A 26,863-nucleotide genomic window follows, 5' to 3' on the forward strand; every position below is an offset into this window, starting at 1 on the left:
ACATGAGAAAGGAAATATTAGAGAGAGAACAGAAATCACTGGAATTGAAAATGAGAAGAAAAACAGTGAAAACTCAAAGCTGTTTCTCTGCCCCCTTCCCCATCCCACCTCAGAAAATTGGAAACCTCTTATCTAGATAGGCAAGAAAAAAAAGGAAGACACATTACCAATATCATGAAGGAAAGGTGATCCATAGGTTCTGCGGTTAAGGATAGGAACATATTTGGGGGGCTCTTTTTGTTGTTGTTGTTGCATACCACAACCCTAAGCTGTGCCGACTCATCCCGAGATAAAATGGCTATCTATCCAACCCAGCCCCTTCCTCTGGTTGGTCTTCTACTGGGACCTTAACTGTACTTTCTGTCTCTGAGTTTGTCTGTTCTCATTAAACTCCCTTAAGTGGACTCATATATTTATCTCTTTGTGTCTGGCTTACCTCTCTTAGCATAAGGTTTTCAAGATTCATCTCTGTTTTGTAATTGTTTTTTGACATAGATTCAAAGGTAATTAAATGGAAAAATGCTCTTTAAACAAAGATGTTAGAACAATTAAACATTTATATGCAAAAATATAAATCTGAACTTAAACTTCATACCTTATACAAAAAAATAACTCAAATTGGTCGTAGATCTAAATATCAAACCTAGGGGCAGGCTTCGTGACACACTGGGTCAAGCTGCTGCTTGGGATGCTCACGTCCCATATTGGAATGCCAGCCACTCAGCTTCTGACCCAGCTTCTTGCTAATATGCCTGGGATGATGATGGTGGCCTACCTACTTGGGAGATCCAGATGGAGTGGTGTTTGTTGTTGTTGTTTGTTTGTTTGTTTGTTTGTTTTTTTAAGATTTATTTTATTTGTTTGAAAGAGTTACAGAGAGAGATAGAGACAATGAGAGATGTCCTCCATCTGCTGGTTCATTCCCCAGATGGCCGCAACGGCTGTAGCTGCACCGATCTGAAGCCAGGAGTTTATTCTGAGTCTCTCATGTGGATGCAGGGGCCCAAGGACTTGGGCCATCTTTTACTGCTTTTCCAGGCCATAGCAGAGAGCTGGATCAGAAGAGGAACAGCTGGGACTAGAACTGGCGCCCACATGGGATGCCAGCGCTTCAGGCCAGGGCTTTAATCTCTGTGCCACAACGCTGGCCCCTAGATGGAGTTCTTGACTCCTGGCTTTGGGCTGGCCTAAACTTGTCTGTTGGGAGTATTCAGAGAATGAACCAGAGGATGAAAGATATTTCTTTCCCTTTCTATCATTCTGCCTTTCAAATAAATAAATGAAAACTTAAGGAAACAAAACCCTAAAACTATATAATTTTAATAAGAAAACTAGGCCGGCGCCGCGGCTCACTAGGCTAATCCTCCGCCTAGCGGCGCCGGCACACCGGGTTCTAGTCCCGGTCGGGGCGCCGGGTTCTGTCCCGGTTGCCCCTCTTCCAGGCCAGCCCTCTGCTGTGGCCAGGGAGTGCAGTGGAGGATGGCCCAGGTGCTTGGGCCCTGCACCCCATGGGAGACCAGGAAAAGCACCTGGCTCCTGGCTCCTGGCATCGGATCAGCGCGGTGCGCCGGCCGCAGCGCGCTGGCCGCGGCGGCCATTGGAGGGTGAACCAACGGCAAAGGAAGACCTTTCTCTCTGTCTCTCTCTCTCACTGTCCACTCTGCCTGTCAAAAAAAAAAAAAAAAAAAAAAAACACTATATGTCCTGAATTTTGGCAATGAGCTCTTAAGACAGCATACTAAAGGCACAATACATAAAACAACAATTTGATAAATTGGGTTTCAAGAAAATTAAAAACTTGTTCATGGAAAAAAGATTAGAAGAATGAAAAGATAAGCTAAAGACCGGAGAATGTATTTCTTTCTGTTCTTTCTTTCTTTTTTTTTTTTTTAACAGGCAGAGTGGACAGTGAGAGAGAGAGACAGAGAAAGGTCTTCCTTTGCCGTTGGTTCACCCTCCAATGGCCCCCGCGGCCAGCATGCTGCGGCCGGTGCACTGCGCTGATCTGATGGCAGGAGCCAGGTGCTTTTCCTGGTCTCCCATGGGGTGCAGGGCCCAAGCACCTGGGCCATCCTCCACTGTACTCCCTGGCCACAGCAGAGAGCTGGCCTGAAAGAGGGGCAACCGGGACAGAATCCGGCTCCCTGACCGGGACTAGAACCCGGTGTGCCTGCTCCACAAGACAGAGGATTAGCCTTGTGAGCCGCGGTGCTGGCCCCGGAGAATGTATTTCAAAATAAGATGAGGGTACATAAAAAATAAAAGTTAATGGTAAAGGAAATTTAAAAACATGAATATTTTGGCACAAATTTTGAAATCCATGCATATGAGGAGTCTTCAAAAAGTTCCTGAAAAAATGTATAAAATGAAAAATTATGCATAGATTTCAGTTTCTTTTGTACAAAAGCAAGCTTTCCTTGATTTTATTTGTCCAAAAACTTGGTGAAGCACTCTTGGATCATAAAGGACTAGTTTCCAGAATATGAAAGAAAACATAGTGGTAATTAACCCAGTTTAAAAAGTGGTAAAAGAGGCTGGCGCCGCGGCTCACTAGGCTAATCCTCCGCCTGCAGCGCCGGCACACCGGGTTCTAGTCCCGGTCGGGGAGCCGGATTCTGTCCTGGTTGCCCTCTTCCAGGCCAGCTCTCTGCTATGGCCAGGGAGTGCAGTGGAGGATGGCCCAAGTGCTTGGGCCCTGCACCCCATGGGAAACCAGGAGAAGCACCTGGCTCCTGCCATTGGATCAGCGCGGTGCACCGGCCGCAGCATGCTGGCCGCGGGGGCCATTGGAGGGTGAACCAACGGCAAAGGAAGACCTTTCTCTCTGTCTCTCTCTCTCTCTCTCACTGTCCACTCTGCCTGTCAAAAAAAAAAAAAAAAAAAGTGGTAAAAGAGGCTTGGGCTGTGGTACAGTGGGTAAAGCCACCGCCTGCAGTGCTGGCATCCTATGTGGGCAGAATCGTGAGTGGAGTCAGGACTCCAACTCCAGTTTGAGAAGTGGGTACCTCTGCTCTGGAAAGTGTTTTCATTAAGTAGTGCTGGAACAAGTGGATATCTGTTTGGGAAAGTGAGCCTTGATCCCTATGTTGCACTATAAACAGAATCATTAATTTGATGTGGATTACAGGACTAAATGTGTGAAGTAAAAAATAACCCTGTGAAAATAGCATCATGACCTTGGGAGCAGTAACCATGGGAAAAAAAATGATAAATTGGGCTTAATGAAAATGAAAGAATTCCATCAAAAGACAGCTATTAAGAATGTCAAAGGATAAGGTACAGATTAGGAGAAAGTATTCTGGCTTGCATGCAGAATACATCAAGAATTTGTATAAATCAGTAATGTCCCAACAAAACCAATTTTTAAAAAATGGGCAAAATTGTGAGTAGGCATTAACAGGAAGATGTATTAGAATGGTCAGTAAACCAGTAAAGGGGCTCATAACAATGTTAAAATCACAGAGAATGTGTTCTAGCATTGTGGGTAGGATTCAAAGATTACAAGGGCAAGCATTGGTGAGGTAGGACAGCCAGCATCCTAGAGTATCAGTATAAATGCCTGTACGTTGTCTTAGTTCCCCAACCCATTGAACAGGGCAAGATTGAGTGCAGCAGTTCTCAGACTCAGATGGCCAAGTGCTCCTTGGGGAATTCTAGGAAGTACGACAGCATCTGCATCTTGGTAGCAGATGACCCAGCTTGGTCCTACTTAAGCCAAAAAAAGTGAATATATTATTGGCTCAGGTTTGAGAATTTGTGGATGGGCTGCTGCCAAGCTCACTTATAGCCACATGTGTAAAGTGGGTCTGCAGAAATCTGCATCTCTGCTCTGGCTTCTGGGGTGGCTTCATCTTCAGACAAATCTTGGTCAAGGTCACGAGGGGCCTGTGTTGTGGAGTAAGGTAAGCCGCTGGCCTGTGACACCTGCATCCCATGCGGTAGAGCTTCTGTGAGTCCTGGCTGCTCCACTTTGCATCCAGCTCCCTGGTAATGTGCCTGCAGAGGCAGCAGATGATGGCCCAACTGCTTGGACCCCTGCCACCCACAAGGGAGACCAGGATGGAGCTCCCGGCTTCAGCCTGACCCTGTTCTAGCCATGGTGGCCATTTGGGGAATGAACCAACAGATGAAAGATCTCTTTATCTCCCCCTCCCCCTCCAGCCCTCTCGGCGTTCTTTCAAACAAATTTTACTTAAAAGGATTTTAATTCATCCGTGTTGCAAAACCAGTTACTAAATCTTAATCCTGGAATTGTCTTTGTTCCACCCTTAAATAAATATCAGAACTCTCTGAGACCTAGGTCAGGTACTCCCTTGGACTGAAAGTGAGGCACTGGAACCAAAAAGGGGGCAGTGAATGTAAGGCTACCACAAAACACAACAAACACCGGAGTTAAGGGAAAAGAGTTTCTTGACGGGGGAAATCTGACTGGCTGGAGGGAAGGGGCGAGGAAGGGGGGTGCTGTCAAGAGTGCTGAGGAGAGACAGCACGTGTGCAGGAAGCAGGTCCTGTTCTACTCTTGGAGGGGGTACGGAAGTGGGAGCAGCGAATCCTGGTAGGGTGGGGGTGGAGCTGACACTTGTGGTTGGGCCATTTGGTCACCTGACTTCTAGCAATGGTGGCAGCGAGGGCCAGAGCCTAGGATGGTGTTGGGGCATAGATCCTGCCACAGATGAGACTGTGTGTGCCATTTTACTATCCGTGAATGGATGCTAGTCTTGCAAAACAACTTGTTTTCTCTACATTGTGCTTATGTGTTCAGTGTTAATTCTTTTAACTCTAGTACTTCCTGTGTCCCAGGTCCTTGATCAATCTGGGAATATAAAAGGTTAATTTACTGTGACTAAAGAGCAAAATTGTAAGCTGGTTTTGAAAACTCCTGTGATGTGTGTGGTCTCATCCATCTTGTTCGTGGCTTTATTCTCTTTCCGGTCCTTAATACTCCAAGTACCTGACGTTCCAGTAGTGCGCCTCCTTGTCCTTGGAGTACCATTACTGTCTGCGCTCAGTGCTCTACATCTAGAATATGCTGTCCTTTATACCGTGGCATGTTTTCGTTCTTCACCTCCTTCAAGGCCTAGCTTAAATGCCATCTCTTTCAGAAGCTCTCTCAAAGATTCATTGACCCACTTCAGTTTTTCTTTGATTTCAGCTGTCTGTAGCTTCTAAACCAAGTTCCTTCAGTGGCAAGTATCCTCATAGTGCCTGTGAGTGCCTGGCACGTAGTAGGCTTATGAAACAGTGGGCAGTTATTGTGGCACCCTTCCTCTTTTTGGAATGATCTGTCCTTTAAATGTCCAAGGCCTGGCATTGTGTGTAGTGGGTAAAGCTGCCGCCTGCAATGCTGGCCTCCTGTATCCGCGCCGGTTTGAGACCCAGCTGCTGCATTTCCAATCCGGTTTTCTGCTAATGGCCTGGGAAAAACAGCAGAAGGTGGCCCGAGTACTTGGCTCCTTGCTACCCATGCGGGAAACCTGGAAGAAGTTTCTGGCTCCCGGCTTCAGCCTGGCCCAGCTCTGGCCATTGCAGCCATCTAGGGAGCGAACCAGTGGATGGAAGATTCTCTCTCTCTTTCTCCCCTTCTATAATTCTGACTTTCAGATAAGTAAATCTTTAAAAAAAAAAAAGAAAAAGAAAACCATTTATATAATGTTCTTCCATCTATTCAGTTGTTCCTCATTTACTGCTCCTCAGTCTCTCCCTGATGTGACTTCTTACCTGTTAGGGTTATGCAAAAGTTTCTTATACAGATGGGGTCAGAATGGTATTGTTACTGTGTCAAAGTGGAGCAGCCAGAACATGAATTGGCGCTGTGATATGGATTGCCAACATGGCAAGTGGTGGCTTAACCTGCTGAGCCGCAATGCCAGCCCCAGAAAAGTAATTTCTTTTCTGTTCTTTTTGGGGAGGAGGGTATGGTTTAATTTTCTTATTTGAAAGACAGAGTTACAGAGAGAGGGAGAGACAGAGAGAGAAAGAGAAGTCTTCCATCTGCTGGTTCACTCCCCAAATGACCGCAAAGGCCAGAGCTGAGCTGATCTGAAGCCAGGAGGTAGGAGCTTCTTCCAGATCTTCCACGCGGGTACAAGTGCCCAAGGACTTGGGTCATCTTCCACTGCTTTCCCAGGCCATAGCAGAGAGCTGGATTGGAAGTAGAGCACCTGGGACTTGAACCGGCACCCCTATGGGATGCCAGTCCTGCAGGCTGGGGCCTTAACCCACTGTGCCACAGCACCGGCTCCCCTCATTTCTTTTTCAGAACTGCCTTTTCCCGGTTAAGTAAATGTTTGGAAGCCCTGCTCACACATGATGTTAGCTGGATTTTGTGAGGGTTTCTAACAGAATCAGCTCTATAACCTGTGTAGTCTCCACAGCACCTGTGTGATGAATATAGCTAGTGTAAGGACTGGCCAGATGTGTGGTTGGGTGATTGGAGTTCACATAAATCTGTGTTCTGCCAGTAACTCTTTGATCTTTGTCAGTTCCCATAGCGCCCCCTGCTCACTGTTTATCAGTTGTAAGGAGGGAGACATTGGCTGTTGCTTTGACTGGGCAATCAAAATTAACACTAACAATGAGGGGAGGAGGCACATGAAGCCTCCAGATATCCCAGCTTTAGAAGAACACAGTGTTGCTTATATAGTGGTCTGATTGATGTCAGAGAACAGAATTACAATTTAAAAATCCCGATTGCTTTATTTTTGATTTCAGGAATCAGGCCTTATTTCATCATAAGTGTTCCTATGGGCTGAGCAGGAGAGGTTTTACAGGCAAAGGCCAAAGGAAATGTAAACAAAGAACAAAAGTGGATAAGTCCTTTCCAAGTTACTTTCCCTCTAAAATGAAGGCAGAGAGACAGAACGACAGAAACATGCCTGACTGGTTGACATTAGGTTACTTTAGGTTGCTTTTGTGTAAGAATTAAAGCAGAGGGGACTTTGTTATCCAGATTGAAAACTGGCCTGTTGGGAAACTTTGGATGACATCTCTCATTTTCTCTGGCTTCTTATAGAAAGTCTGATAAACAGCTAAGTTTAGTTTTGGTGAAGGGGAACTTTAGCATAGGTGACTCCATTTTGACTTTTAATCTGGTGAGGCCCAGTGCTGGAATCTGTGCCAAAGCAATGAGCAGTTAATGTTTTTTATTTAACATTGGTCATGCTTACCTGGAATCTAATCATAAGAAAACATCAGACAAGTCCAAAGTGAGAAGCATTCAATTTTTTTTTTTTTGTTTTAAATATCAGTGTCATAAAAGTAAGGAAAGATAAAGGGACTGTTCCAGATTAGGGAGATTAAAAGGGACAGGATGGCTGGATGCAGTGTATGTACTAGGCTGGGTCCTGGGCAGAGTGGGAAAAGCACCATACGAAATAGTGCTGGGTCAGAACAAACTGAAATGTGAGTAGATAGATGAGCAGTGTTGTGTCAATTTTGAATTTCCTGAGGCTGATAACAAAACTGTTTATCTAAAGTATTAATCTCTTTAGGATGCACATACTAAATTAACTAGAGGTTACAGTAAATGGTGTATTCAGCTTAACCTTAAGTGCATCAGACAAATATGTATGATGGGATGATGCAGCACATGGGGCGAGGACGCAGTGTGCTTTGTCCTACTCCACCAACACTTCTCAGAGTTCAAAGTTTTTCCCAGATAAAAAAGGTTTAAAAAAGCAAAAACACGTTTTGCCCTTCATTTTGGGGTTGTTAAAAGATTGTGTGTTCTGAAGGAGCAGAGTACTTTATAAACAATGGCTCCTGCACACTGCTTAGTGCAGGTCGCCCCACGTCATGCTGCAGGTGCTCAGAGCCCAGGTCAGCTTCCTCCTGGCTTATCCCTAGACCTCAAAGGGCAGTGTTTTGTTTTGTTTTGTTTTAAGATTTATTTATTTATTTGAAAGTCAGCTTTACACACGGAGAGGAGAGGCAGAGAGAGAGCTACGTCTTCTATCCACTGGTTTACTCCCCAATTGGCTGCAATGGTCAGAGCTGTGCCGATCCGAAGCCAGGAGCCAGCAGCTTCTTCTGGGTTTCCCACGTGGGTGCAGGGGCCCAAGAACTTGGGGCCATCTTCTACTGCTTTCTCATGCCAAAGAAGAGAGCTGGATCGGAAGTAGAGCAGCTCCATGTTGGATGCCAGCACTACAGGCGGCGGCTTTTCTCCCTACACCACAGCACCAGCCCCTTTTTCTTTAATGTTTGGTTATTTTCATAATGTGAAAGGCACAATTTCTCTCTCTCTCTCTCTCTCTCTCTCTCTCTCTCTCACATACACACACACATGGAGTAGGGTAGAGAGAGCGAAAGAGCATAAAAATCTTCTACCGGCCGGTGCCGCGGCTCAATAGGCTGATCCTCCGCCTTGCGGCGCCGGCACACCAGGTTCTAGTCCCGGTTGGGGCGCCGGATTCTGTCCAGGTTGCCCCTCTTCCAGGCCAGCTCTCTGCTGTGGCCAGGGAGTGCAGTGGAGGATGGCCCAAGTGCTTGGGTCCTGCACCCCATGGGAGACCAGGAAAAGCACCTGGCTCCTGCCATCGGATCAGCGTGGTGCGCCGGCCACAGCGGCCATTGGAAGGTGAACCAACGGCAAAGGAAGACCTTTCTCTCTCACTGTCCTCTCTGCCTGTCCAAAAAAAAAAAAAAAAAAGAATCTTCTACCTGCTGAGTTGTTTCCCAAATGCCTGGGATAGCCAGAACAGGGCCAGGCCAAAGCCATGAGCCTAGAACTCCACCTCAAATCCCATGTGGGTGCTGAGGCCCCAGTCCTTGAGCCATCTGCTGTCTCCCAGGATGCATTAGCAGGAAGCTGGATTGGAAGCAGAGTAGCAGAACACAAAGTGAGACTCCAGTATGGGATGCAGAGTCCCAGGCAGGAGCTTTACCCGCTATGCCATAGTGCTTGCCCCAGGGCAGTATCCTAAGTGTCTTGTGTTAGACTTCGGAGGCACTGAGGTACTTGAGTATGTCTTCATCATGGTAGCAGATTGTGGTTCATTTGTAACTGGCTAACCTGATGTGGGACTCACTTGAACATTGCTTACTATTAAATAATGTACCTTTAGCTCTAAAGAGTCTTTTTTCTCTTTCAGCCCAAAATGGAGTTAATCCTGACTGGGAGAAGAAAGTAATTGAATATTTTAAGGAAAAGCTGAAGGAAAATAATGCTCCTAAATGGGTAAGCTTAAAACAGATTTTGGGATAAGGGCTAGGCAGACTGGTTTTTCCCAGGAGAGCAGCAGTCTACGTGTAATTGAGAAATAAATTAGTTTGTACTTATGCTTTAAGTACCTGTGTATTTTAAGTTGTTGATTCTTATTGCTTCTTGGCCTTTGGCCTAAGATCAGGTATAAAAGTTGTTGGTCTCTTTGGAACTTCAGTTGCAGCAATTAAATGCTTTTGCATTGTGCCCCTAGGTGGCAGTAACTGCTTGTGTTACTTCCCAAGACAGAGCAGTTAACTTGAGAAACTTTGCTTTGAAAGAATTGGCATGTGCTGGTTGTAAAAGAGCTTGACAGTACGCTTCTGCTGATTAACTGAAATGTTAAATGTAAAAATGAAAAGTGTCTTTTCACATTTGGTCAAATGTGGTTGCACAAACTTAGAAGAACTCATGAGTTTTATGGACAGGGTGTTCTGTTGACTCACTTGACTGTCTTCCTTTCAGGTACCGTCATTGAATGAGGTTCCCCTTCACTACTTGAAACCCAACAGCTTTGTGAAATTCCGTTGCATGATTCAGGACATGTTTGATCCCGAGTTTTACATGGGAGTCTATGAGACGGTTAACCAGAACACAAAAGCACGTGTATGTATGGCTTCTCTCAGGAGACTTTCTGCTTATAATTGTGTTTATAATTTTGTCCTTGTGTTTTTTCATAGTAATTTTGGGTCTAATATATTGACATAATACAGTTACCTTTTGTTTTTGGTCATAGGTTCTTCATTTTGGAAAATATAGAGATGTAGCAGAGTGTGGGGTATGTATCTCTAAGACACACAAGTTTTATTAAGATTAATAAACTGTTGATAATAGAAGGAATAGAAGTGCTTTTACATAGCAATAATGAGAGGGAAGAAAGCAGAATACTGGATATAGTTATAGTTATGAAAAGGTAGTCTTGGAGTAGAAACTTAAGAAAAGCAGTTATAGGGAACCACAGAACTACATTTTGTTTGCATTGCTTTTCTAGTGATAAGGGAGAAACATGTAGAATTAAATTGAATTTTGTTCTGATAATTGTTCAACATGCCTGCCACCGTAACTAGCTAGCATTTCTAGTTTTTTAGTAAAAGTTACCCGCAATTAATTAACCAGAACTATCTCCCATAGTTTGCTCTTTGTGTGTGTTTTGTGTGTCTGTAACACAGACCCTGGTTGTCAGCCGTTGGGAAGAAAACAAGTAGCTCAGGTGGGGGTTGACCAGACAGGTGCTTAGGCAGGGCCCCCATAGAAGGTAGGACATCAGTGAGCTCCTTACCTGTCCTCTGGGTCTCTTTACAGACCCAGCATCTTAGGTTTATTGGGTTATTTTTTAGCCCCCCCCCCCCCCCCCATTCTGTGAGTCTTAACTCCCTTTTAACCTAAAGAGATTGGTTTGTAAACCCAAGTACCAGCCTGTCAATTTATAGTACGATTTGTTCCTGATTAGATAAGGCTTCTGGTTAGGTGGGCAGATGTGTACAAAGGAGCTGCTGATTTGTAAGGTTCCACAATGATGATGTTAAACAAAAATATCATCTCCAGCAATGTTTTAAAGATTTACTTAGTTGAAAGGCAGAGAGAGAGAGGGAGAGAGAGAGAGACACCTTCCATCTACTAGTTCACTCTCCAGATGGAGCTGGGGCTGGGGCTGGGCAGGCTGAAGCCAGGAATCCATCCAGGTCTTTCCCATGAGTGACAGGACCCCAAGTACTTGGGCCATCTGCTGCTGCTTTCCCATGCACGTGAGCAGGAAGCTGGGCTGGAAGTGGAGCTGCCAGCACTCAGACCAGTGCTCTCCTATGGGACGCTGATGTCGTAAGTGATGGCTCAATTCGCTGTGTCCCAACACGCAGGGCCCTGGTTTTTTAGAGCACTGAATTCATTTGAAAGATGGGTTTGTATAGTCTTAACATATGATGAACTTCAGCTGTCCCAGATGTCTCCAGAGTATTTCATTAAAGTCAATACTCTGCCAAGGCTGATGGATCAACTTTGTGAATGCTTACTGTATCCCTTGTTTAAGGGGCCATAGTACATTAGGGTATTATATTAATACACAATTTTTTCTAGTAAACAATAATGTAATACAGCTCAGTAATCTCAGCATCTGAAAATGGGCCAATAAAATGGACACGTGAGACTTTTGTGACACCATGAAAACCAAGAGAGCATTTGTATGTGTGTTGCTAGAAGTGAAAAAAAAGCCCCATTCCAAGAAAGGGACTTGGTGCCTAGAAAGAAGCAAACAAAACCCCCAACTTGTATGTGTTATCTCAGGCTCAACCCAGGGTTCTTTCTACCTGAGGGTTTGGTAAGCATATTTTAAAAAGAATGTGCCTTTCCTAAGGAGTGGTTAGTGACTTTAATCTCATCTCAGTTACCTAGTAATAAGAATGTCGTTGATTCCTATGTTATAGGCTGGTTCTGATAGTGCTATGCGAGATTCAGTGGGATTACCATGTGTTTTGTCTTTAAAAGGATTAAAAGGTTGGAATTGTGTAACCTAGGTATTATAAATTTGAAGGAGTTAATATTTTGATTATTATATGAAATTATTTCACATAAATTTTCCTTTAAAAATGATGGAATTCGTAGCTGATTAATTTAGCAATTAATGTAAAATGCATGTTATGTTATTATAAATGACATGAAAATATGGTTGCTGATTTTTAAAATAATTGTTTTTGTTAATTTTTTGTGTACCTCACAGCCTCAACAGGAACTTGACTTAAACTCTCCGCGATCTACCACTTTGGAAAGGCAAACTTTCTATTGTGTTCCAGTGCCTGGGGAGTCCACATGGGTGAAAGAGATATCCTTTATCTGAATCTTTTTATGTGTTGAATCCTTCCTAATTTTTTTTTAAGATTTTATTTATTTGAGAGGTAGAGTTACAGACAGAAGGAGAGACAGAGAGAAAGGTCTTCCATCCTCTGGTTCACTCCCCAAATGGCCGCAATGGCTGGAGGTTGGCCTATCTGAAACCAGGAACCAGGAGCTTCTTCAGGATCCCCCACGCTGGTGCAGGGGCCCAAGCACTTGGGCCATCTTCTACTGCTCTCCCAGGCCATAGCAGAGAGCTGGATTAGAAGAGGAGCAGCCAGGACTCAAACTGGTGCCCACATGGGATGCCGGAGCCAAAGGCCAAGACTTATCCTACTGCGCCACAGTGCCAGTCCTGCCTGCCTAAGTATTAAAACCACAATTCAGATTTTTTTGGTTTCTAAACACTTAGTCTTAGGTACAGTTAGCTGAGGGATAAAATACTCTTCATTTGCAAAGCTTGACTTCATTTTAATAAATGATGTTTCATTTATCCTAAACAGGGAAATGTATAAAACTTCCTAAGTATTCGTCACTGAGAAATGGTGAAAGAGTGGTTCATTCATACTGTGAATTACTGTTAAAAATATTGAGGCAGATTTAAAGGTACTGCAAAAGAGAGTATGATGATAATTAAGTAAAGAAAGTTTAATTCTAATTTTCTTAAAGAAAAACAACATGTTGCTTCTTTGCAGTAGAGATTGTGGAAATTTCTCAGTCTCCTTTTTACTCACTTGTTTGGATAGTAACTTTTTATTTTTTTTTGGACAGAGTTATAGACAGAGAGAAAGGTCTTCCTTCCATTGGTTCATTCCCCTAATGGCCACCACGGCTGGTGCTGTGCTGATCCGAAGCCAGGAGCCGGGTGCCTCCTCCCGGTCTCCCATGCGGGTACAGGGACGCAAGCACTTGGGCCACCCTCCACTGCCCTCCCGGGCCGCAGCAGAGAGCTGGATTGGAAGAGGAGCAACCGGGACTAATACCTTGCACCCCAGCCGGGACTAGAACCTATCCCGTAGGCAGAGGATTAGCCAAGTGAGCCACAGCGCTGGCCTGGGTAGTAATTCTTCAGGGTATAGTTCACCTGTATTGACATGGGCAGTGTTTAAGGATACGCTACGTTCCAGGGATTTGGATAAACACACAATCCATATAATTTATATCCCACTCTAGCACTGATCTCTTTTATTCCCAATAATGTTTATTTCTTTTTACTTTTTATTCTTGGTCAGTGTCACTAGGGATTTATCACAGAACCATCTTTTTAAGTTAGTTTTTAGTTATTTGAAGGGCAGAGTTAGAGAAAGAGCTTCCATCTGCTGTTTCACTCCCCAAATGGCCGCAATGGCTGGGACTGGGCCATTCTGAAGCCAGGAGCCAGGAGCTTCTGGGTCTCCCATGTGGATGCAGGGACCCAAGGACATGGGCTGTTTTCGGCTGCTTTCTCAGGCACATTAGCCGATAGGTGAATCGGAAATGGAATAGCAGGAGCTCTAACTGGGTGTTGGGATGCTGGCTTTGCAGGGAATGGCTTAACCCATTATGCCTTAACTCTGGCCCCAGTTAACAAATTTTTAAAAATTTATTTATGAGACAAAGAGTTTGCATTCACCAGTTCGCTCCCCAATGCTCATAGTTGCTAGGGTTGAGGGGGACCAAAGGTCGGAGCCAATTACTCCGTGCAGGTCTCCTATGCGGGAGATGGGAGCCTGAATATTTGAGCCATCTCTGACAACTGCCTTCCAGGGTCTGCACTGGCAAGAGCGGGAGTCGGGAAGCCAAGCCGAGTTCTGAAGCCAGGTATTCCTGTATGGGACGGGGGCTTCCCAACCACTGTCCAAACACCCGTCCCTCCCGATAGTTCTTCAGCGATTTTTTTCTCTCATAATTTCCTAGGACTTCAGTCACATGATTGTTATTCTAGGTAACCCAGACTCGGCTCATTTTTCCTTTTTTTTAAATCTCTTTTCTCCTTTTGCTTCAGTTTGAGTGTTTGCTATTGCTCTGCATTCGAGTTTCCTGGCTCTTTGTCCTCTCATCCTTAATCTACTATTCAGTGATTGTTTTGTTTTGTTTTGTTTTAGATTTTTCACTTCGTTTTATTCACATTTCTCTGCTAATATTGCTCATCAACTATAAAAATTATCGATTTTATAATTGCAGTATTTTTCTTTAATGTTTATTTATTTTCACCTAATTGATGAAAACAGAGACAGAGAGAAGTTGACCATCCACTGCTTCGCTCCAGGGCCAGGCAGACTCCAGGAGCCTAGAACCCCATCCAGCTTTCCCACATGGGTAGCAGGGACCCACGCACTTGGGAGCCATCACCCACTGCCTCTCAGGATACATTAGCAGGAAGCTGGATCTGAAGCAGAGGTGCTGGAACTATACTTTGCTCTCCTACGTGGGCTGGGGTATTGCAAGTGATAGTTTACCACACTATCACAGTACCCACCCCTTTAATTACATTTTAATGTCCTTGGCTGCTAATTCCAATGCCAGGGTCATCTCTGGGTAGGTTTCTTTTTTTTTTTTTTTTTTTTTCTTTTTTTTTTAAACTTTTATTTAGTAAATATAAATTTCCAAAGTACACTTTATGGATTACAATGGCTTTTTCCCCCCCATAACTTCCCTCCCACCCGCAACCCTCCCATCTCCTGCTCCTTTTCCCATTCCATTCACATCAAGATTCATTTTCAACTATATACAGAAGATCAATTTAGTATATATTAAGATTTTATCAGTTGGGTAGGTTTCTATTGACAGAATTTAATCCTGATTGTATGTCACACATTTCTATTCTTTGCATTACTGACAATATTTGTTAATTATAATATACAACATCATAGAGAGTTCAGTTTACTGTCTTCAAGAATGTTGCTGAGGGGCTGGCACTGTGGCGTAGCGGGTAGAGCCACCGCCTGCAGTGCTGGCATCCCATATGGGTGCCGGTTCAAGTCTCAGCTGCACCACATCTGATCCAGCTCTCTGCTATGGCCTGGGAGGGCAGTAGAAGATGGCCCAAGTGCTTGGGCCCCTGTACCCATTTGGGAGACCTGGAAGAAGCTCCTGGCTCCTGGCTTCGGATCTGTGTAGCTCTGGCCATTGTGGCCAGTTGGGGAGTGAACCAGCAGATGGAAGACTTCTCTCTGCCTCTCCTTCTCTCTCTGTGTAACTCTTTGAAATAAATAAATAAATCTTTTAAAAAAAGATGTTGCTGAATAAGACATGGTGCTTACGAGGTGGACTGTCTCTACCTCTTGCCCATATGCTTGAGGTGTTTAGCTCAGTAAGGCCCAGGCCTAGTGCTCTGTGGTATTGAGTTTCTGTTAACCCCTTGGCCAACCAGCAGCTGTTTTCTGCTAGGCCTCAGGAGTCTTGACTTATGTGTCCACATCTTAGTGTTTGGCCAAAGATCAAATGGAACCTGTGTAGATTTCTGAGTTGCCTTCTGACTGTTTCCTCCCTAGTGCTTTTCTGTAAATTCCAGTTGCTTCAATAGCCCTGAACGGTGTGTTCTGCTTTCTCCTCTTTGTTACAGTTCGGAAGATGCTTCCAGCACAGAGAGGTGGGAGAATGTGGGTTTACTTGGTGTTTCTCTTCATTCAGAAGTCATAACCACGTGCTCTCTGCTGTCCAGTGACTACAAACAATTGCTTCACGTATTCTGTTGAGTTTGTTGAGTTTTATGCTTATTCACAGCAAGAGCAGATGGTAAAAGAAAACCTACTCTTGCAAATACATTTTTATTTTAACTAAATTAACCAAACTAGTGATTACTTCTATTAGTCCTATAATCAGTGCAATCCGGGATGTTCTTTAGTTCACGTAGTCTTTTCTTAACCTGTCGTTTAACGCCTATATCAATGCGAACCAAGCACGAGTCAGTCCCTCGACGTCGTACACTCCCAGTCGTCACAAGAGGAGTTATGAAGATGACGAAGATATGGATCTACAGCCCAGTAAACAGAAAGACCAGCATGCTAGTGCCAGGCAAGCAGGTACTGTGTAGACCTCTGCTCTCTGGCAGTCCGTTCGTTTCCAGAATTAACTGTTGTGTAACACAGCCTCGGGTTGAGGGGCAGGCTGACTTTCAGGCACAGCAGTCCTGTAGAGAGTAGTGCTCTTTGGTCAGACGGTGCCTCATGCCGAGCAGAGGCCTCGCTTGGCAGAAGCACTGCTCTGATGTGTGCTGTTAGGGCCTCAAGTGGTGAGCTGGAGAAGGGTTTCCTGGTTTTCTCGTGTTTATTTTTATCCCAACTCGGAAGCCGTGTGGAAAGGATAGTACCTCACCCTAAAAATGTGTCAGAAAACATCCTTTCTCTTTTTCTTTTTCAAATAGTAGCACTTCAACCTATCAAAGGAAAAACATGGAATTGTAGTATACTGTGTAGTAGTTTATTTCTTAAGGCATGCTTGAAATACAACCGATTCTGTTTAAAATAAGGAAACCAAAGGTCAGCATTTTCTGTGTGAGACATTTCCGAGTTGGCCACTTGTCCTTGCTGACTTCAATCACAGCTTGTATAAGCAGATTTCTTCCTTGTGCCGGTCACGTCTATGTGGCTGTTTTAACCAGGAGCCACGTCGGGAAGGAGGCAGTGATACAAGATGCCAGATCTGTTGCCATCTGCAGGGTTGGGTTGAGAAGGAAATTTTAGCAATCACGGCAAAGACTTCCTCATGAATTTTATTCATTCTACTTCCTGTTTCTGAATTTCCTTAATGCCAAGGCATATTTTAATGTTTTTAGTGTGTTTATAGTGAGTATATACAAATGTGATATGTTGCATTCTTTCTTTTCTCTACCTATACCCAAAGTTCATTAAAGTTAAATGTTCTATTGCAGGTGATGTTTTCTATTTTTTTTTTTTTTATAAGATTTATTTTACTAATTTGAAAGAGTTACAGAGAGAGGTAGAGAGAGAAGAGAGGTCTTCCATCTGCTGTTTCACTCCCCAAGTTGCTGCAACGGCCAGAGCTGACCCTATCTGGGGCCAGGAGCCAGGAGCTTCTTCCAGGTCTCCCACGTGGGTACAGGGTCCCAACGATTCGGGCCATTCTCTTCTGCTTTCCCAGACTTATTAGCAGAGAGCTGGATTGAAAGTGGAGCAGCTGTGATGTGAACCGGCACCCGTATGGGATGCCGGCACTTTAGCCTGGGGCTTTAACCTGCTGCGCCACAGCGCTGGTCCCCAGACAATGTATTCTAATCCAGGAAGTACAGTGGTTCTTTATTATCACATAAGCAATTGATATTCCTTTGCTAATTCTTGCCCTTTTTTGTTTGAATGTCAGACTGCAGGGCTTTTTAAACATTTGAGTACATTATTTATGTATTCAGCTTTTTTGTTTCTAGGCAATCTTTCAGGTTATATGTATTTTTAAATTTTTGAGCTAAATGTAGGTTTGGGTGTAGTTGTGAGAAATAATAGATCAAATACATCTTTCTCCCACTTTTCTGCAGTGATAATATCATAGTCATATAGTACATATAATATATTGCGTAATTATTGTAAGGTAGGATAGCCAGGGAATGGAACTGATACAGGTTATCAACCTTATGCAGAGTGTTATTTATTTGGAAGGTAAAGAAAGAGCTCTCTCATCTACTGGTTCCCTCTTCAAATGCCTTCAACAGCTGGGGCTGGGCAAGGCCAAAGTCAGCAGCCCAGAACTCAAGCTGGGTCTTCCATGTGGGTGGCAGGCTCAGTACTATCTCTGAGGGTGCACATTAGCGGTAAGCTGGAATCAGAAGTGGAGCTGACACTAGAACCAAGCATTGCAATATAGGGTGTGGTATCCCAAGTGTCATTTGACTGTGCCAGGTAGACATGGCACAGCCAGTTAAGCCGCTGCCTGTGATGCTGTCATCCTGTATGAATGCTGGTTCAGGTTTCAGCTGCTCCACTTGCTATTCAGCTCCTTGTTAATGTGTTTGGGAGAGCAACAGAAGGTGGCCCGAGTACACGGGCCCCTGCCACCCATGTGAGAGTCCTGGGTGGAGTTCCAGGCTTGGGACTTCAACCTGTCCCAGCCCTGGCCATTGCAGCTATTTAGGGAATGAACCAGAGGATGGAAAAAAGATCACTATCTCTGTCTCTCTGTCTCTCTCCCTGCCTGCCCCTTTCCCCTTTCAGCACCCTCTCTAACTCTGCCTTGCAAATAAATAAATCTTAAAAAACAAATAAAACACTGCTGTGCCAAATGCCTGCCCCTCAGAAATCACATTTTTTCTCACTCACTTACTTGTGTGTGTTTAATTCTGTGCAGTTTTACTAACATTTATAGATTCATGTGACCACTACCCCAGTTAAGATAAGGAACAATTTGTTACTCAGATCTCTCCTGTTGCCTAATCATACCCACCTCTTTCCTGCCTTTTCCCTCTGGTCTTAGTCCCTAACTCCTAGCAACCACAAGTCTATCTTCAATGTCTACAGTTTTATCATCAGAAGAATATTATATACATGGAATCATACGTTCTGTAAAACTCTGGAGACTGGCTGTTCTCAGTAGTGTACTTCTCTTTATTGCTGAGTAACAGGGGTGCTGTGTTTTGATTCTAGCGATCAGCTGTAGGTTGTAGCTGCTTCAGGAGTGGGGGCTATCTTTTAATGATCTCTGTCCTTGACAGTTGGTCTCATTCAGGTATGTAGTGGAGGTTAGGAAATATCTGGTCAATGAATTCATTGCTGTATAGTTTTATTCTGCTTAATAACTAGAAGTTTATGATCTACCAAAGTGTTTTGTTGTATGTATTCTTAGGTCAAAGATGTCAAAGTAACCACACCAAATGTCCGAATATCAAGTTTAAAAGTACATACATGAGATTTGAGGGGAGGAATTAGTTACACTTTCTTAGCGTGAAAAAAAAAAAAAAGATGTTCAGATTTTACTTTGTTCTCTTGCATGTCAAACAAAGAGTTTTGTTAGTATATTGTGGTACTAAGAAATGACAACTTGAACTTTTCTAGCTGAGAACCATCATTATATCAAATGTGAAAGGCATTTTTGAAATGTTCCCAAGACATTAGCAATGACTAAGTGCAATGTTATCCTTCGCATTTAGGGAGTGTTGGTGGTCTTCAGTGGTGTGGAGAGCCAAAGCGCTTAGAGACTGAAGCTTCTACTGGGCAGCAACTGAACTCCCTGAACCTGTCTTCTCCTTTTGATCTGAATTTTCCACTGCCGGGAGAGAAGGGACCTGCATGCCTTGTGAAGGTGGTAAACTTTCATAGACCCTGTGTTGACATTGACACTGTATCTTGAAAATTGAAATGGTATGCTCTTAGCATCCGTATTGCTTTCCTTTTGCTGCCATAGAAATTTCTACAAACTTAGAGGCCTTAGGCAACAAAAATATTAACCTTACAGCTTGTAGGTCAGAAATCTGACATTGGTCTCAGTGGAGTAGAATCAGATGTCGGCAGGTGGTGGGGCTGTACTGCTTTCTGGACACTGTGGACATTTATGTATTTACGTATTTGAGAGGCAGAGAGAGAACATCCATGCTCATCCACTGGCTCCTCTCCAAATACGCACAGCAGAGCCCTGGAACCCAATCCAGGTCATGGGTGGCAGATGTCGACTATTCGAGCCAGCATCACTGCCTCCCAGGATCGCCATTAGCAGAAAGCTGGAGTAAGGAGCCAGAGTCAGGCTTTGAGCCCAGACACTCCAGTGTAGGCCACATACCCACCCCACTGTATCACTTCTAGCTTTATAAAAGTACCTACTGCAGTTTTGCCTTTCTTCTGTTAAAACCCATTCCTCACTTGTATTTAAATTAGAAGAATGCGGGGAGTGCTGTTACCAGTTCTCCTATCTGATAGGTGAATAAAGTTCTCTTCCATTCTTGTTCTTTGTGGTAGTTACTTCAGTGGCACTTCAGTTATAAAACACAGGGGCCAGAGTGACCACTTCCTCCCCTGCTGTGCTTCCACAGTCAGATCTCAAAAGTAAGAGGCTTTGACAGTTAACTAAAGTCTCTGATAAGACAGGTTTTTTTTTTGTTGTTGTTAATTTACTTAAAAGGCAGAGTGACAGATTTTCCATCCTTTGGTTTACTCTCCAAATGACCACAAAAGCCAAATCTGGGCCAGGCTGAAGCCGGGAGTTCCGTCCTGGCCTCCCATGTGGGTGGCAGGTGCCCATGTACTTAGGCTGTCTCCCACTGTCTTCTCCAATGCAATAGCAGGGAGCTGGATCTGAAGTGGAGCAACCAGGGCTTGAGCTAGCACTCATGTGGGATACCAGCTTTGCAGGCTTAATCTTAACCTGCTGTCCTACAGTGCTGGCCCCAAGAGACAATTTTGAGAGGTTTTTGTTGTGAAAAATCTCTTGGCCATTTTAAATGTGTGTTAATGTTTCATGTTTTGTGAATAAGTCCAAAAATTAATCATCTTGAGGTGCTTTCTCTGCCCTTCTTTTAGTATGATTCACAGTTTTTGAGATAATTTATGTTTCTAGCTTTTTTTTTAAATTAACAGAGCCTTATTATTATTATTTATTTATTTGACAGATAGAGTTAGACAGTGAGAGAGACAGAAAGGTCTTCCTTCTGTTGGTTCACTCCCCAAATGGCCGCTGTGGCTGGCGCTGCGCTGATCTGAAGCCAGGAGCCAGGTGCTTCTCCTGGTCTCCCATGGGGTGCAGGGCCCAAGCACTTGGGCCATCCTCCACTGCCCTCCTGGGCCACAGCAGAGAGCTGGACTGGGATGCCGGTGCCGTAGGTGGAGGATTAACCAAGTGAGCCACGGTGCCAGCCCCGTGTTTCTAGTTTTAATTAACAGTTAACCTGTGGAGGCGGGGCTGGTGCTGTGTTGCAGCAGGTTAAAGTCCCAGCCTGAAGTGCTGGCATCCTACATGGGTGCCAGTTCCAGTCCCAACTGCCCCTCTTCCAATCCAGCTCTCTGCTATGGCCTGGGAAAGCAGTAGAAGATGGCCCAAGTCCTTGGGCCCCTGCATCCATGTGGGGGACCCAGAAGCTCCTGGCTCCTGACTTTGAATCAGCCCAGCTCTAGCTGTTGTGGCCATCTGGGGAGTGAACCAGCGGGTGGAAGACCTCTACCTCTTTCTGTAACTTTGTCTTTCAAATAAGTAAAACTTGGCTGGCGCGTGGCTCATTTGGCTAATCATCCGCCTGTAGTGCTGGCATCCCAGGTTCTAGTCCCGGTTGGGGTACCGGATTCTGTCCCGGTTGCCCCTCTCCCAGTCCAGCTCTCTGCTGTGGCCCGGGAAGGCAGTGGAGGATGGCCCAAGTGCTTGGGTCCTGCACCCACATGGGAGACCAGGAAAAGCACCTGGCTCCTGCCTTCAGATCAGTGCAGTGTGCCAGCTGCAGCGGCCATTGGAGGGTGAACCAACGGTAAAGGAAGACCTTTCTCTCTGTCTCTCTCTCTCACTATCCACTCTGCCTGTCAAAAAATAAAAAATCAAATAAATCAAATAAGTAAAACTTAAAAACAAAAACCAGTTAACTTATGGGAAAAGCCTTTTCATGAAGTGTGGGGTAGATTGAAGAGACATTGATCAGGGAGTCAGTAGTACTGTATTTCAGTTTTTAACTTGCTTGCTAACTAGAATGAAGGGTTTCAAGCAGGTACCTCACCCCTCTTGGTCTCAATAAAGGAATTATTTTTTAGGCTGTTTTGTGTCATTTAATCCTAATAAAATGATTTCATGTGATCTCTTTGTTAGGTGTATGAAGATTGGGACTGCTTCAAAGTAAACGACATTCTGGAGTTGTATGGCATACTGTCTGTGGATCCTGTGCTCAGTGTACTGAACCATGATGACAGGTGAGTCTGTTTGCTCTTTCTTAGGTCACAAGCTACGGGGTCGGTGTAAAGAGCTCCGTTTCCCCTTCCTGTATTTGTGCGCCATGTACTCTGTCATCCATTAGTTCTCTGTGCACACGTTGTTGGAGCACTTGAGGTGCAGACATCAAGTGCTTTTACTCCTAAATACTTTGGTGAGAACAAAAGACTTTTTTACTTATCAGAATCTCTTAATCTGCTGTACTGTACTGTCTGACTACGCACTCCCACCCCACTTTAAAAAAATTTCATTTTATTTGAAAGGCAGAGGCTTTTCTGTCTATTGGTTCACTTCCCAGATGCCTGCAACAACCAGTACTGGGCTTGGCTGAAGCCAGAAGCCCAGAGTTCCATTGAGGTCTCCCATGTGTGTGTCAGGGACCCAAGTACTGAAGCTATCATCTACTGCTCCCCAGAGTACACGTTAGTAGGAAGCTGGATTGGAAGCAGAGTTGCTGGACACAAGCAGGACACTCCACGATGGGTTGTAGGCGTCCTGAGCAGTGACTTAGCCACTGCACTAATTGCCCACCCTAGCCTTACTTTTTAAAATTTTTAAAAAGATTTATTTATTTTCAAAGTCAGAGTCAACCAGAGAGAGAGGGAGAAACAAAGAAAGAGAGAGAAGGAGAGTGAATCTTCCATCCGCTGGTTCACTCCCCATATGCCTGCCACGGCTGGAGCTGCGCCAATCCAGGAGCCAGGAGCCTCTTCCAGGTCTCCCATGTGGGTGCAGGGGTCCAAGGACTTGGACCATTTTCCACTGCTTTCCCAGGCAATATCAGAGAGCTGGATCGGAAGTGGAGCAGCTGGGACGTGAACCGGCGCCCATATGGGATGCTGGCATTGCAGGCAGCAGCTTTACCTGCTACGCCACAATGCTGGCCCCATAAAGTTGTTGTTGTTGTTTTTCTTTTTTTTTTTTTTTTTTTTTTTTTTGGCAGGCAGAGTGAGAGAGAGAGACAGAGAGAAAGGTCTTCAATCCTTTGGTTCACCCCCGAAATGGCCACCATGGCTGGCGCGCTGCGCCAATCTGAAGCCAGGAACCAGAAGCCAGATGCCTCCTCCTGGTCTCCCATGCGGGTGCAGGGCCCAAACACTTGGGCCATCCTCCACTGCCTTCCCAGGCCACAGCAGAGAGCTGGACTGGAAGAGGGGCTACTGGGACAGAATCTGGTACCCCAGCCGGTACTAGAACCTGGGATGCCAGGGCCAAAGGCGGAGGATTAGCCAAGTGAGCCGCGGCGCTGGGCAAGTTTTTAAAGATTTATTTCTGGGGCTGGCGCTGTGGCACAGTAGGTTAATCCTCTGCCTGTGGTGCCGGCATCCCATATGGGTGCCGGTTCTAGTCCTGGCTGCCCCTCTTCCAGTCCAGCTCTCTGCTATAGCCTGGGAAAACAGTAGAAGATGGCTCAAGCCCTTGGGCTCCTGCACCCGTGTGGGAGACTGGAGGAAGCTCCTGGCTCCTGGCTTCGGATCAGCGCAACTCCTTCAGTTGCGGCTATTTGGGGAGTGAACCAGTGGATGGAAGACCTTTCTAACTCTCAAATAAATAAATACAATCTTTAAAAAAAGATTTATTTCTTTTTTTAAGATTTATTTTTTATTTATTTGAAAGAGAGTTACAGAGACAGGTAAAGCCAGAGAGAGAGTGGTCTTTCATCCACTGGTTCACTCCCTAAATAACGGCAATGGCCAGAGCTGAGCTGATCCGAAGTTAGGAGCCAGGAGCTTCTTCTGGGTCTCCCACGTGTGTGCAGGGGCCCAATGACTTGGGCCATCTTCTACTGCTTTCCCAGGCCATAGCAGAGAGCTGGATTGGAAGTAGAGCAGCCAGGACTTGAAATGGCATCCATATGGGATGCCAGCGCTTCAGGCTGGGGCTTTAACCTGCTGCGCCACAGCACCAGCCCCAAAGGTTTATTTATTTTCAAAGTCAGAGTCAACCCGAGAGAGAGGGAGAGACGGAGCTTCCATCTGCTGCTGGTTCTCTCCCCAGATGGCCACAACATCCAGGGCTGGGCCAGGATGGAGCCAGGAGCTTCAGCCAGGTCTCCCATGTGGGTGGCAAAGATTCAAGAACTTGGACCAGCTTCCACTGCTTTTCCCAGGCCTTTAGCAGGGAATTAATTGGAAGTAGAGCAGCTAAGGCACAAACTGGTGCCCACACAGGATGCTGACATTTCAGGTGGCTGCTTTTCCTGCTATTGCACAGCATTGGTGCCCTTACTATTTTTCGCCATTTGTTTTCTGATACATGACGCGTTTTCAATCTCTTCTTGTACTTTCCATTTTTTCAAGGACCACACTTATTTATTTTAATGAGGAATTGTGTTTAAAAATCAAGCTGAGTGCTGAGTGCTGCCTGGTACTGGGTTAGAGCTAGGATGCACATGTATACACCTACATATCCACACACACACATACACACACACCTCACATGCACACATGTCTTTCTCAGTCTGTGACAAACCCCAAGTTCATGTCACATCACAGGTGGTATTTATTCTGTTTTCCTTCTTTCCATGTGTCTAATTCCCTTCTCTACAGCGAAACTTGACTCCTGTCACCCTCAGCCTGCCACTCATTGAGTTCTGCAGTGCATGGAGGGAAAGTTCAGAACTGGTAACCCATCCCACTACAGTAGCAGCCTGGTTGCTGCACTCGGCGTGTTTCCGTTCTTCATTCTAGAATGATGTCGCATGGTCAGAGTGCTGTGTTCCAGGGTTACTCAGGTCACTCTCCTTCCCCGCAGTGCCAGTCCAGCATTCGTTACATGTAGATCTGCTGTGGCTGATTGTTTCACATCGTAGCTTTTTCTCCATCCTTGTTTTTTTTTTTTTTTTTTTTTTTTAGTATAAAAATAATATTGATGCCAAGTCAAAACAGTACTGTCTTGTTGAATATTGGCTGTTTTTCTTGGTTTCTGCACAGGAAGAACTTGGGCAGTTATTCCACACAAAAATAATGGTGCAAATATTTTAGACACCTTCAACCCTTAATAATAATCCTTTAATAACTATATATATATAATTGTTCGTCTTCCTATTTCTGATTATGGTGATTTTCCTACTTTAATTACCTCATTCTTGATGCACAGGCTAAGACCTGATTTGGCCTCCAACTTCCTGGGAGACCTTGGCCTTGGCTTTGTCATTGTTAAGTAACAGCGGATGTGAGGTTTTTATGAATTGGTGTGTACAAAGTGTTGACCATTGTCCATTACATGTGTTTTTTATGTCAGAGGTAGTTACTATTCTTGTGTTAACAGAAGAACATACTGGAGAGGCTATATGTCTGACAATCTACAAGCAATTTGGTCATGTTGCAGTCATCTCGATAAATCTGCCAATTTATTTAGCAAATCCACACTTGATTTTCATTGCTTTGACACGCTAGTCAAAGGATGTATCATGTAAGAATGAAATTCAAGAACAGTTGGCTACATAGATTTTAGTAGGTTCTCTCTACACTGAATAATAGGTACTGGATGGCTTTTCAGAAAATGACCCCAGGTTTAGAAGTGTGCCACGTAGTATTTGCCATCTCAGCTTGTAGTTCAAGAAAGAGTACGTTTGTTTTGAATTGTTGTGTGAGTGACATCCCACATTTCATTTAGTGCAGTGTTAGCACACTGAATAAAAATGTTGTTGTTCTTGAAGAATGAAGAAGTCCATTACATCATATGACTTAACTGCTCTAAAGCCTGTATGCTGTAACATTTTGAAAAAGAGGAGCCCATTTCTTTCCTTTAAGGTGACGCACATGTAAAAGTGCTCCTGGTGCGAATGCTCCTTTTGTCTTCGGAGATGCATTTCATTTTGGTGCCTCCACCGAGGCGGCCCCTGGGTACCGAGCCGAGTCATCTCTCCACAGGGATGCCTCTGCACAGCTGGACCCGATGGAGTGCACAGACGCGGCCGAAGAGCAGCGCGTGCACAGCCCGCCTGCCTCGCTGGTGCCCAGGATCCACGTGGTTTTAGCCCAGAAGTTGCAGCACATCAACCCTTTGCTGCCGACCTGCCTTAATAAAGAAGAGAGCAAAGCCTGTAAGTGCAGAAGCCTGGAGCCCCCAGGCGCCCCGGGTGCCCGAGCCCAGTGCTCCTGTGGAATTCGGAGCAGCTCCCCCTACCTTCATCAGGAAGTTTGCCCTACCAGGAATGGTTGCTGCTTTGCCCAGTTTTCCTCTTAGATTGATTCTCTTCTTTGTAATGGGACATGGGAAGCAAGAGCTTAAGTTGTTTTTATTTTTTTAAGATTTACTTACTTGAAAGTGTTACAGAGAGAGGAGAGGAGAGAGAGAAAGAAAAAGAGATCTTCCACTGCTGGTTCAATCCCCAAATGACTGCAGTGGCCGAGTCTGTGCCAGGCTGAAGCCAGAGGCCCTGAGCTTCTTCTGGGTCTCCCAATTGGGTCGCAGGGTCCCAAGGACCCAGGCCATCAGCAGGGAGCTGGATCGGAAGCAGAGCAGCCGGGACTTGGCTGGTGCCCATATAAGTTTCTGTCACTGCAGAAGGTAGCTTAACCCCTGCGCCACAGCTCCAGCCCTGAAAGAACCTAAGTTTGAAGACTGTCATTACTTCCCGAGCAGTAGTTAAGTCTACACTGGGAGTGTGTTTCATGCTGCTGCTTCCCTCCTCATTGCAAGGAACCGCAGCGGACTGGAGCATGTATTCTGAGTCTGATCTCTCTTCCTCCTCCAGTTGTCTCAAGTTTCATGTCTGAACTGTCTCCAGTCAGAGCAGAACTGCTTGGATTCCTCACTCACGCCCTCTTGGGAGATAGTCTGGCTGCGGAATACCTTATATTGCACCTCATCTCTACAGTGTAAGTGCCTGTTCCTGGGGTCCTTGGAGTTTGGTGGGGTGCAGAAAGTGGAAAAGAGCAGGACATTTCTGACTTTCGTGTCTTAGGCCTATTACCTTATAGTTTTTATTTGTTCATTGTGACGAGTGCCATACCAGGTAACAAACGCCTTTTCTCACAGTTCCATATTTTGATTATGTTCCCT

At 44.9% G+C, this 26,863-nt stretch overlaps 1 protein-coding gene across 1 annotated transcript in view; it reads left to right on the forward strand.

Annotated features, from left to right (window-relative positions):
* MCMBP (minichromosome maintenance complex binding protein) overlaps window positions 1-26,863 on the forward strand; it is a 57,241-nt gene that overhangs the window by 15,850 nt on the left and 14,528 nt on the right. Inside the window, exons 2-10 of the mRNA XM_008270606.4 lie at window positions 9,093-9,178; window positions 9,668-9,808; window positions 9,939-9,980; window positions 11,916-12,017; window positions 15,888-16,032; window positions 19,104-19,255; window positions 21,734-21,834; window positions 25,729-25,901; window positions 26,556-26,679. Of these exons, the coding sequence (XP_008268828.1) occupies window positions 9,093-9,178; window positions 9,668-9,808; window positions 9,939-9,980; window positions 11,916-12,017; window positions 15,888-16,032; window positions 19,104-19,255; window positions 21,734-21,834; window positions 25,729-25,901; window positions 26,556-26,679 (1,066 nt within the window). The remainder of the gene's footprint in view (window positions 1-9,092; window positions 9,179-9,667; window positions 9,809-9,938; window positions 9,981-11,915; window positions 12,018-15,887; window positions 16,033-19,103; window positions 19,256-21,733; window positions 21,835-25,728; window positions 25,902-26,555; window positions 26,680-26,863) is intronic.

The sequence above is a fragment of the Oryctolagus cuniculus genome, chromosome 15 (assembly GCF_964237555.1).
Source record: "Oryctolagus cuniculus chromosome 15, mOryCun1.1, whole genome shotgun sequence".
Lineage (NCBI taxonomy): Eukaryota > Metazoa > Chordata > Mammalia > Lagomorpha > Leporidae > Oryctolagus > Oryctolagus cuniculus.